Raw genomic sequence first — 11,511 nt, forward strand, 5'->3', positions numbered from 1 at the left:
CGCCGCCCAGCCGTGCCCCTCTCTCCGGCGCCCACCACCAGCCCACGCCGCCCGGGTCCCTCGCCGCCCGCGCCGGATCCGGCGGGATCCGGCCGGAGGAGACCTTCTCCGCCCGAGTCCGACCACCCCGACGTCGTCCTCGCCGCCGTCGCCGGCGTTGACCCCGCGCCGGGACACCTCCATCCCGATCTGGCCTCGTCCCTCCATCCAAACGGGGCCGCTCCGTCCCGAGACCCCTCCGTCCCAGTTTTCTGCGAGGTCTAATTTCCACTGAGTCCCTGAAAAATGTTGCATTATATTGCCTTGTTCATCGCATCATAACTCCTCATCCGTAGCTTCATTTTGTGTGCCTAATATGTCAAAATGTTCGCCATGATGTGCTCTTCATTTCATTCCATTACACCATGTTCATTTAAGATCATCTAGATGCCCGAATCATCGTTGCAAGAGTGCTATATGATGTTAATCTGCTAAAACTGTTATAACTTGATGATTTGTCTTTTTCGTTGCATTTTGTGTGTGCATCCTATGAGGTTGATGTCTACATGTGTTTTAAACTACATCATGCCATCTTTACAGAGGTGCCATACATGTATTTTTGTGAGTTGTGTACTGAGTGCATCAAGCTTGTTAAGTAGGGTACTTGTTGTTGCTGTTTTGCTAGGCTGATTCTGTTATATTTTGTTGCCATGTAAACCTGCTGCTACAAGTCATTCTATGCATAATCTGGAGATGTTAACTAAGTATGTTTTGTCATACATGTCATGCTCTATCCATCCATGCCCTGGTTGCATTTATAGTCTACTGTAGCTTGTTGTTATCATGCTCTAAACTTGCTAAATAATGTTGTTGTCAGCCTGTTAACATTAAGTTCAGTTTTTTCCATGTGTTTTGCTAGTGATCCATGCACCCTATGAACTTGCTATTGCCATGCTTAGCTTCATAAACATGTCTTCTTGCTGCTGCTTGCCTTGTCATGCCATGTATTGCTCTGTGGTGAGTGGTACAAGCTCACCAACATGCCTACTTATCGTTGTTCCTGCCATGTTTGAATCTGTCATATCATTTGCCATGTTTACATGGGTGCCATCATATCTTCTGATCCCTTTTGGATCATGGTCAGTAAAGGACTTTTGTTCTATGCATTTAGTAGGTTCATGCCATGCCTTTGTTTGCCCTGATAAGTTCCTGTAGCATGTTGTTTGATAGCTCTAAATATTGCAACCTGATGTTATTGTCTGCCAAATCTGAAACTGTTATTATTTGCAATCTTGCCATGCCTTTTTGAGTATGTTCTAGTGATTTCTGGAGATAGATCAGTGTTCATGTTTTGTCATGCTTTACATGTACATCATGTCCATACCTTTTGTTCTCATGTTGGGGTGTTGTAGCATATTGTTTTGATGCTTACAATATGTCTAGTTGCTGTTTTGGACAGATTGTTGCTATAACTTGTATAGTGTGTGTGTTGAACCGTTGCTCCGTTTTGAGTGTGCTCTATATGAAACTTGCTTGATTTTGCATATAGCTTCATATTATCATGTTGCATCTTTGTTTTGAAGTGTTTGCTTGATGTTTGTATACATTTTGCATCAATGCCATGTTTAACTTGTTTTGCTCATATCTTTTAGGCCGTAGCTCCGACTTAAATGAACTTTATATGTAACTTGACTAGAATTTCGTGTAGATCATCTTTGTGCATCTTAACTTGCTGTTTAACAACTTGAACATAAGGTTTATTTAGATCTGTACCAATTTCGAAATTTGCATATGAGGACTTACCGGAATTGTTATATGTTGTTCCCGGCCTCATTTAAACTTGCCTTGATGTGTTGCTCTTGTTTGCATCTTCTCTTGCCATGAGTAGCTTCATGTAGCTTTGTCATGCATCATGTCATGTTCATGTGTGGTGTGTTTACTATGTTGTGTGCTTCTTCTCGATAGTTCCCATTTCGTTGCGATCGTGAGGATTCGTTCTTCTACGCTTGGTTCATCTTCATGGCTTCATCTTCTTCATGGACTCGTTCTTCTTCCTAGCGGGATTTCAGGCAAGATGACCGCTACCCTGGATCTCACTACTATCATTGCTATGCTAGTTGCTTCGTTCTATCTCTATGTTGCGTTACCTATCTTTTGCTCATCAAGCCTCTCAAATTGCCATGAACCTCTAACCTTTGACACCCTTCCTAGCAAACCATTGCTTGGCTATGTTACCGCTTTGCTCAGCCCCTCTTATAGTGTTGTTAGTTGCAGGTGAAGTTGAAGATTGCTCCATGGTGGACAGGATTATGTTGGGATATCACAATATCTCTTATTTAATTAATGCATCTATATACTTGGTAAAGGGTGGAAGACTCGGCCTTATGCCTAGTGTTTTGTTCCACTCTTGCCGCCCTAGTTTCCGTCATACCGGTGTTATGTTCCCGGATTTTGCGTTCCTTACGTGGTTGAGTGATTTATGGGACCCCCTTGATAGTTCGCTTTGAATAAAACTCCTCCAGCAAGGCCCAACCTTGGTTTTACCATTTGCCTCACCTAGCCCTTTTTCCCTTGGGTTTCCGGAGCCCGAGGGTCATCTTTATTTTAGCCCCCCCGGGCCAATGCTTGTCTAAGTGTTGGTCCGAACCAGAGCCACTTGCAGCGCCACCTCGGGGAAACTTGAGGTTTGGTTTTAGTTGTACGTAGTGTTCATCCGGTGTTGCCCTGAGAACGAGATATGTGCAGCTCCTATCGGGATTGTCGGCGCATCGGGCGGCTTTGCTGGTCTTGTTTTACCATTGTCGAAATTGTAAACCGGGATTCCGAGTCTGATCGGGTCTTCCTGGGAGAAGGTATATCCTTCGTTGATCGCGAGAGCTTATCATGGGCTAAGTTGGGACACCCCTGCAGGGTATAAACTTTCGAAAGCCATGCCCGCGGTTATGCGGCAGATGGGAATTTGTTAATGTCTGTTGTAGATAACTTGACACCAGATACGAATTAAAACGCATCAACCGCGTGTGTAGCCGTGATGGTCTATTTTCGGCGGAGTCCGGGAAGGGAACACGGTTTTGGGTTATGTTTGACGTAAGCAGGAGTTTAGGATCACTTCTTGATCATTGCTAGCTTCACGACCGTTCCGTTTGCTCTCTTCTCGCTCTTATTTGCGTATGTTAGCCACCATATATGCTTAGTCGCTGTTGCAACCTCACCACTTTATCCCTTCCTTTCCCATTAAGCCTTGCTAGTCTTGATACCCATGGTAATGGGATTGTTGAGTCCTCGTGGCTCACAGATTACTACAACAACAGTTGCAGGTACAGGTTTTGCGATGATCTTGACGCGAGAGCGACGTTACTTGTTTTGGAGTTCTTCTTCTGCTTCTTCTTCGATTAGGGGATAGGGTCCAGGTCGGCAGCCTGGGCTAGCAGGGTGGATGTCGTTTGAGTTTCTGTTTGTGTTTCATCCATAGTCGGATGTTGATCTTATGTATGATGATGTTGTATTCGTGTGGCATTGTATGCCTCTTGTATGTATCCCCATCTATTATGTAATGTTGATGTAATGATATCCACCTTGCAAAAGTGTTTGAATATGCGGGTCTATCCTTGGTGGGACCTTCGAGTTCCTTTTGGATAGGGTCGCATATTGGGCGTGACACCCATCCACCTCCTCTCTCCCGCTCTACCGCTCTTCCCACGTGCTCTGGCCTCTCCATGATTTGGCAAAAGATAACCATGTATGCTATGCTCACGCTGGAGAGCTGGTACCAGATCGAGCAGGAGGTCCGGGCTAGGCGGGCCGTCCGCATCGTTTCCGGGCTGCCTCCGGACTCGCGGGAGACGGAAGAGGAGGAGCGGGAGGAGGAAGAGGAGGAGAGGGAGGAGGAAGAGGAGGAGAAGGAGGAGCGGGTGGATGAGGAGGAGGAGGAGGAAGGGGAGCAGCAGTCGACTTTGATGGATGTGGTTTATCCGAAGGATGACGAGGCGGAGCAGATGGAGGAGGAGGAGGAGCAGTAGTCGACTCTGATGGAGGTGGCGGATCCGAAGGAGGACGAGGCGGAGCAACCAGAGCAGGAGCTGGCGCTGGCTCTGGGCTCCAACATGGAGGACTCCGAGGCAGAGTTCGTGGTCGCGGTCGAGACGACGGAGCAGCAGGCCATCCTGGAGTCCATAGTCCATACAAGGTGAGGCATATGTGGAGGCCAACCGGCAGTTCATCCGGCAGGAACGGGCGGCGGCCGGCGCGCTCTTCAACGAGGTCGAAGCGATGGATGCGGGGGCCGACGCGTAGGAGCCGGAGCTGCGGCTGCCGCCCATCTACCCAGAGCCGAGATAGTGGACATCTCTGATGAGGATTAGGGTAGTGTATTACATGGATTTTATCCATTGCATGCTTTTCTATGGATTAAAGATTTATAGTATGAGGTATCCGGATGCTGGATGCAGATGAGAAATTTAAGATGTGACCGGTCATTGTCCATGGATGCGGACGGACGCGTCTATGAATGTTTGAGTGGTCCGATTTAGTGTTCGTGGCTGTAAATGCTCTTACTAGCTAGAAAATGAGTAACCATGCTAGGGTGCTGTCAAAACTTTGACATAAGTAAAGTTATGGAATAGAAAATTACACTGTTGTTAGATAGTTGCCACGGATGCGGCCGGACGCGTCCACAGATGTTTGAGGGGTCCGATTTACTGTTCGTGGCTGTAAATGCTCTTACTAGCTAGCAAATCAGCAGCCATGCTAGGGTGCTGTCAAAACTTTGACATAAGTAGAGTTATGGAATAGAAAATTACACTTTTGCTGGATCGTTGCCGCTGGGCCAATTGAGCGTCCACCATTGTGCATAACCTCTATGAGTGACTATGACTACAATGCAGTCACTCTCGATCATGAACTTGTTGCAACCCCATAGTGTTCATTAAAATCAAACAACCCCGAAGAGCCCTAGCTTTGGCTGTTGCCGCATCATCATCGTACGTCAACGAAAGGAATCCCACTAAAGCTTGCTGCAAGAAAGTAGCCCTTGTCGACGCAGTGATCGCTCCCGAGCCAGTGTCACCGTTGGACACTACGGGTCAGTTTGGTTGCTGCCCTGGGTACTTTGTGCCTGGCCTGGAGACTGCCTGAGACTTGCCTCAGTGTTGTTTGGTTTGTGCCTGAAAAATAAAATGAGTGCCTGGCCTGGAGTGTAGGCTGCCATCATTAGCCTGCCTTGAATCACGTGCGGCACAATTAGCCTGGCCCAGGCGTCCACCATCGAGCGCCTGGCCGCTGCCTGGGCTACTAATCCTAGATGAGAAAAGGACCGCAGGAGACTTTTCAAGGCATCTAAGCTTTTACTAGGTTCTAAGCACCTACCCAGGCCAGGTTGTGAACCAAACATGTACATGTCAGATTTGCCTGGCCAGGCAAAAAACATCAATGACTCAGGCACATACGCACCCTTTTTTCTCCAGGCACATATCCAGGGTAGCAACCAAACTAACCCTACATCCAGTGGCGGAGCTTGCATTGAGTTAGGCCTGGGGCTGGCTAGCTTGAGCGATGATTTTCCATAAACTTTTGTACTTTATTTATACTCCTTCCTCTCCGATTTATAGAGCTAATCTATTTTTCCATTTTATTAGCCTCAATTCTACTTATATCAGACCTATCAAGTGGAGAGTAACTTCGACTAGCAACATGCATATGTTATTAGTCTATATTATCATCTCCATAGTGGGAAATAATACATGTATGGTGTCATGCAACACTTTATTTATTCGGTTGTAGACTCATCTTGTCTTGATATATGTGATGTGACTCATAGTGTGGGTACTAAATGCCTCTTTTTTCTCATTAATTACTTGTCACATCATCTATTTTGTCTAGAAGTGTGTGATGCGCCCACCATGAGACTAGCCACAGTGGGAGTAACTTCGGTAGTAACATCGAGTCTAACTCAACAAATTTGCTTATGTGGCAGTGAGTTAATGAGGAGAGATGTAGTACTAGTAACTTAGCTAGTTACTGTAACATCACATGTCCCAATGCAATATGAGTCTATAACCTAATAAATGAAGCATTGCATGTTACCACACTTATGTTACTACCCAATATTGAGGTAGTAACATAGTCTAGGAATATGTGTATGTTACTACTATATGTTACTCTTCATTGTGGCTAGTCTGAGTATGTCGTCTTATTGTATGCGCAGATTTCAAGGTGCATTAAATCACTGCATGCAAGGATCAAGAGAAAACTCACCAATGTCGGGGATATACCCTGCGGTATGACCCAGCTGAGACTTGGAGTTTCACCGGTGACCCGGCAGATTGTAAGCCGGCAGACACAGTTAAACATTGTAAGCCGGCAGGCACAGTCATGTAACCCGGCGGACACAGTCATGTAAGCCGGCGGACACAGTCATGTAAGACGGCAGATGTTAAGCCAGACGGTATGCCAGATGATAAGCCAGATGATAAGTCAGATCGTAAGCCAGACGGTAAGCCAGATGATAAGTCAGATCGTAAGCCAGAGCGTAAGTCAGATTGTAAGCCAGATTGTAAGAAGCCCAAGACATTAAAGAAGGCCCATGAAGAGAAGCCCGTGATGATAAGTCAGAATAATTTAAGTCTTAGTCCGAGATGGACTCTACATGTAACCCGCCTCTCCAACTTATATAATGAGGGGCAGGGCTCCCCAAAAGGGACAAACAAGAAGAAACAATCTCTAGGGCTAGACACAAAGAGCCGACTTACCGGCGACTCCCTCATGATCATAATGAGACTTAGACACAAATAGCATGTAGGGTTATTACCGGATGATGTTTTCCGGGGCCCGAAGCTGTCTAAATCATTGTCTTATGTGTTGATTCGCCTCACGTCTCTCGTCCCGCTTAACCCCTCTCAAGCTACCACATAGATGCGTTGGCCTCACGACTAAGTCCTCACAACTAGGACATCTGCCGTGACAATTCCACGACATGTATGGTGTTATGCAACACTTTATTTATTCGGTTGTAGACTCATCTTGCCTTGATATGTATGATGTGACTCATAGTATGGGTACTAAATGCCTTTTTTCTCATTAATTACTTGTCACATCATCTATTTCGTTTAGAAATGTGTGATGCTCCCACCATGAGTATGTAGTGTTATCGTATGCGCAGATTTCAAGGTGCATTAAATCACTGCATGCAATGATCAAGAGAAAACTCATCAATGCATGTACAAGTTCTTGATCATTTACTAGTGATCATGCATGCAGGCGTTGTAATTAATGCAGGGATAAAAATAACTTTTGAAGAAAAAAAGTGACTAAATAATAAGCAATTTTACAAACTAGTAGTATGAAGTTTATTTCCCTCGTTCATCACGCATCTTGGCCGGGGATTTTTTCAAATTAATAAGCCGTATAAAGCGAAAAAGAGTGAGCAAGAGCGAATTACAGAGGGTGTTGTTACAGACTTACTGTCCCCCTTTGATCCAATCCGGAAAATACGACATTAACCTTGAGGATTGATTGAGGAATTGACAGGCCGACCCGACCCGTGCCCCCGACGCAACACCTTCCGCTTCCTCGAGTCGCCGCCCCCTTTAGCTCGACCCGCTCCGGCGAGACGGTTCCACCGGCGGCGAGGTATGTGATGTGCTGCCCCCATCCATCCCTTCCTCGTTTCACACTTTGGTTCTCTCATTTCCCCTGTTGACCGACGGCGCAGAGGTGTACAGGGAGGTGGATTCCGGCGGCCGGAAACGACTCGCTCTAGAAAGGGCAGCACCCGGAGTCGCGGTAAACCCCTAGATTTCGTTGTCTCAGTTTGTTGGAACCATATTACTTTTGTGGGATTCGCGAATTTCGTCTTCTCAGATGGAGTTGTGCTTGAGATCGATGGGATCTTCATGCCAATTAGGCTGCGTTCGGTTAGAAATTAACTGATACAGTATATAGTTGTAACGCATCGTGTGGTAACCTTTGCCTCGTTTGATTGGTGAAGTCTTGTCAATTTGTCATCGAACAAGATATCGAGAGCTCATTTTTCCGGTGAAGGAGGATGCGATGTGCACACTGGTTACCCTGAGAGAGGAGGATGATAGAGCAATGGAGGCTTTTTCTTTTCTTTTCTTTTTGAATGCTCATATTCTTCTTTAGCCCTCGCCATCCAGTAACATCGTGTCCTCCCCGCCTAAGGCCACTTCCTGGCTCACTCCACCTCGAGGAGATCCTCCTCTCGGAGTCGTTGTCCTTGACCTCCGCTCACTGGACTGGGCGGAGTGGAGATCCATTCTGATCTGGATCTGTTTCCTTGGTTGATGGTGCTAATTTGCTTGGATTGTTCTGTGAGTGTGGTTACTGCATTTCTTTTTCTTTGAGCAAGCAGTCTGTCTTGCTCTTTGTGGGATCGGCACTCCAGTTCACCCTGCTTGCTTCCAATCTGTTGTGGATCTGTGTGATGCGTGCTGGAGTAACCAGAACAATTTACTTCCAAAAGAATTTTGTTGTAAAAAGCAACAAATTAGAAGGTAAATTTGTAGACTGACAAGTGACAACAACCACTTGTAGATCACAGAAAAACATACCGTATGCTGAAATTTTCCATGACAATTTTGATTAGCTTTTGTCCGCATCTGGTGTTTTTTTTTTGGTACATATAGTGCTGAACATTTGACCAAAGTTGCTCAAGCTAACTGATTGATCTGTACTCTGTTGCTAGAGGACACTGACGATTCCTTATCATTTTTTTAAAAAGAATGTCACTGAACTCACATTATTATAGCAAATTTATGGCTCCTTTTTGGGTTTTGATTCACTATGTTTGTTGCAGCTTTGGACCTTACGAGCTCGCATTCTGAGTATGCGAAAGACCGGTGGTTTTAAATGCTGGAAATCATATCACTTCCGTTTATAAATGCACAAATATGTTAGGGAATTCTTTGCTAGCTGAGAAAGAATTGGCACTTGCAAGTAGATGTGGTTTGTTGTCATCAAGCATGCAAAAGTCTCATACACCGTCCTGTCCTACTATCACATATGAAGAAGCTCTTAGAAGGGAACTGGAATATCGGCGAAGGTTGGAACGTACTCATCCACATCTGTTGATTGCTCTTAATGAAGCTCCTGCGCTATCCAGAGTAAGCTTCTTGTCTGATAACTTGTCAGCAGGGTTTTTTGGTAATGAACATTTGTGGTCCTATGGTTGATAACTTGCGTGCATGGGAAGTAATTAGTCTGGGTAACCAATCATTAACAGAAATTTGCCATTTCATCTGAGTTTACTTTATATGTCAACACAGTTTTATCATTTGCGCTATCTGTGTACTGCAGAAAGCTATTTTGTACCTTTTATTCATATAGTTATCTTCTACTCCCTCTTTTCACAAATATAAGATATTTTGGATATTTCAGTATGGACTACATATGGACTGAAATGTGTGAACAAACACACTAAAAGGTGTCTATATACAGTTGTTTCAGAAAAAAAGTTAGAACATCTTATATTTGTGAACGGAGGGAGTGTTTTCTTGTGCAAGGCATTGGATCAAGTCTCAACTTCATATGTTGAAAGCTCAAACAGGAGTCAGTTTTCTCAAGTTCTATTGTCACATTCATGCTGTTGAGAAAATATCCATAAGCCGCACATTGAGTTTAATATTGCTTTACAAGATGTGATGAAACATACCCGAGTTTGATCCAACCACCCATGTGAGAAGCTGCAACAAAGGTGTTGTTGTTTCAATGCCACTCCAAATTACCTCTAGCCCTTAATCCTTGTTCTTACCATTTTCTGGACAGGATGAAGAGTTCAGCTTGCAGAGTTGTAGTAGTTCTTTGATCAGTGGGGAAAGTTTGCTAAAGTTTTAAGTAAACTGCATCCATATTTAGAGAAACAATTATTCTGGACGATTTCTGGTTATTGAGTATTCATTTGAAATGCAGTTTACTATTGACAGTCCTGGCACCACTCTCTTTTACTAATGATGTTAAACCATTCCGTGTTCTCATTCTTCTGCATAGGTTCGATGCTACTTTACCTAATTGTATCAAACTATAGTTAGATATTGGAAGATGTTATCTGAAAGCATGATAAGGGCTATGCACTACTTCCTCCGTTCCTAAATATAAGTCTTTTCAGAGATTCCAATATGGACTACATACGAAGCAAAATGAGTGAATCTACACTCAAAACTACGTCTATATACATCCGTATGTAGTCCATATTGAAATCCCTAGAGAGACTTATATTTAGGAACGGAGGGAGTATTTGTTACTATGTTTTTGTTTGAAACCTAGAAAAATTTGTCGGAGAAATTAGATGCACTTTACTTATCTACTATTGGATTAAAAATATACTTTCAGGAGACCTGTACAGATTCAACACCTGATGTGTTGAAGAGAAAGTTAACTCCTGAGAGTAATATGCCTTCACCGCAGTCAAGCTTTAATTTCACCGCTGCAAGAAGCCAGCCAGCAAATTGGTACCCCCCAAAGAAAAAAGTAATAGTTCGACAGCCTGCATCACAGGCTATGCAGGCTGTTCAAGTACCCAGAACAAATTCTGTACCTTCCTTTTGGTGCAAAATATGCAAGGTGGATTGTGTCACTGAATTCAATTTCGGCGCCCATATTGGAGGGAAAAAGCACAAATTTAAGAAGCAACTGATTCTTGGTAATATGAACACTGGAAGACCTGCCACTGGCAGTCAGTTTCCAGGTAACACAAACCGTGGACCCAGTGAGAATGCAGTTTCTGGAAGCAGAAATGATGAACCGAACGTAGGTAGCAGCAGTATTGCTGGACCAAGCAGCAGCGTGTCCTCTGCAAGCAGACCCAGTGAAGCAAACCCTGAAGCATTAAACTAGGTAATCAGCCTCGTTAGGTACTGTGGAAGGCGGGTACCAAGCAGTTCTCAAAGTCATGGAAGCTGTGCAAGAGTTTGTAGTTAACGTTCAAAGAACTAGGCCGTAGGCTGTCCTCGAATGATCACAGTTGACTTCGACGAGCACGCATCTCTCATTGAGCTTGTGCATGAGAAGACATATTGAGCAATTGCACAGGTTGAGATGGCCAAGGAGTCTGTGTCTCTCATCTTATCAAGACCCGGCGACGTTTACAAGGTTCCGCAAGAATTAAAGCATCATGATACAGATCTTTCTTCATAAATGCCATGTTTTATGCTTGTAACTGTTACATACTCAAATGATTGATTGATTAGATCTTGAGTTTGATATTGTCGATGAATTTTTCATGTGCTGGAAAAGATGGATCTTGTTCTCATATGTCAGGACAATCTTCTGTTATCCATTCTTGTGCAATTGTTATCCCTGTACATCTGAATGCAGGGGATTTCAGTGGTCCTATATGGCTTTTTATTCTGAAGTAAAAACATTGGGGTTCCTTATCCGAGTTGTGTACTCCCTCCGTCCGAAAATACTTGTCATCAAAATGGATAGAAATGGATGTATCTAGAACTAAAATATGTCTAGATACATCCTCTTTTATTCATTTTATTGACAAGTATTTCCGGACGAAGGGAGTAGTTATTA

General features: G+C 44.2%; 1 protein-coding gene across 2 annotated transcripts; it reads left to right on the forward strand.

The window, feature by feature from the left end:
- Window positions 1–7,420: 7,420 nt before the first annotated feature.
- On the forward strand, window positions 7,421–11,265 carry LOC123093418 (uncharacterized). Of its 2 annotated transcripts, none has more exons than XM_044515386.1 (4): window positions 7,421–7,605; window positions 7,688–7,758; window positions 8,792–9,098; window positions 10,324–11,265. In XM_044515386.1, exons 3-4 carry the CDS (start codon window positions 8,886–8,888, stop codon window positions 10,825–10,827), a joined length of 717 nt encoding a protein of 238 aa, XP_044371321.1. In that variant the 5' UTR covers window positions 7,421–7,605; window positions 7,688–7,758; window positions 8,792–8,885; the 3' UTR covers window positions 10,828–11,265. The 2 variants fall into 2 exon arrangements, with proteins under 2 accessions (XP_044371321.1, XP_044371322.1); XM_044515387.1 differs by having other exon boundaries at window positions 7,453–7,605; window positions 7,698–7,758.
- Window positions 11,266–11,511: the final 246 nt, after the last annotated feature.

Source organism: Triticum aestivum, chromosome 4B (genome assembly GCF_018294505.1).
Source record: "Triticum aestivum cultivar Chinese Spring chromosome 4B, IWGSC CS RefSeq v2.1, whole genome shotgun sequence".
Lineage (NCBI taxonomy): Eukaryota > Viridiplantae > Streptophyta > Magnoliopsida > Poales > Poaceae > Triticum > Triticum aestivum.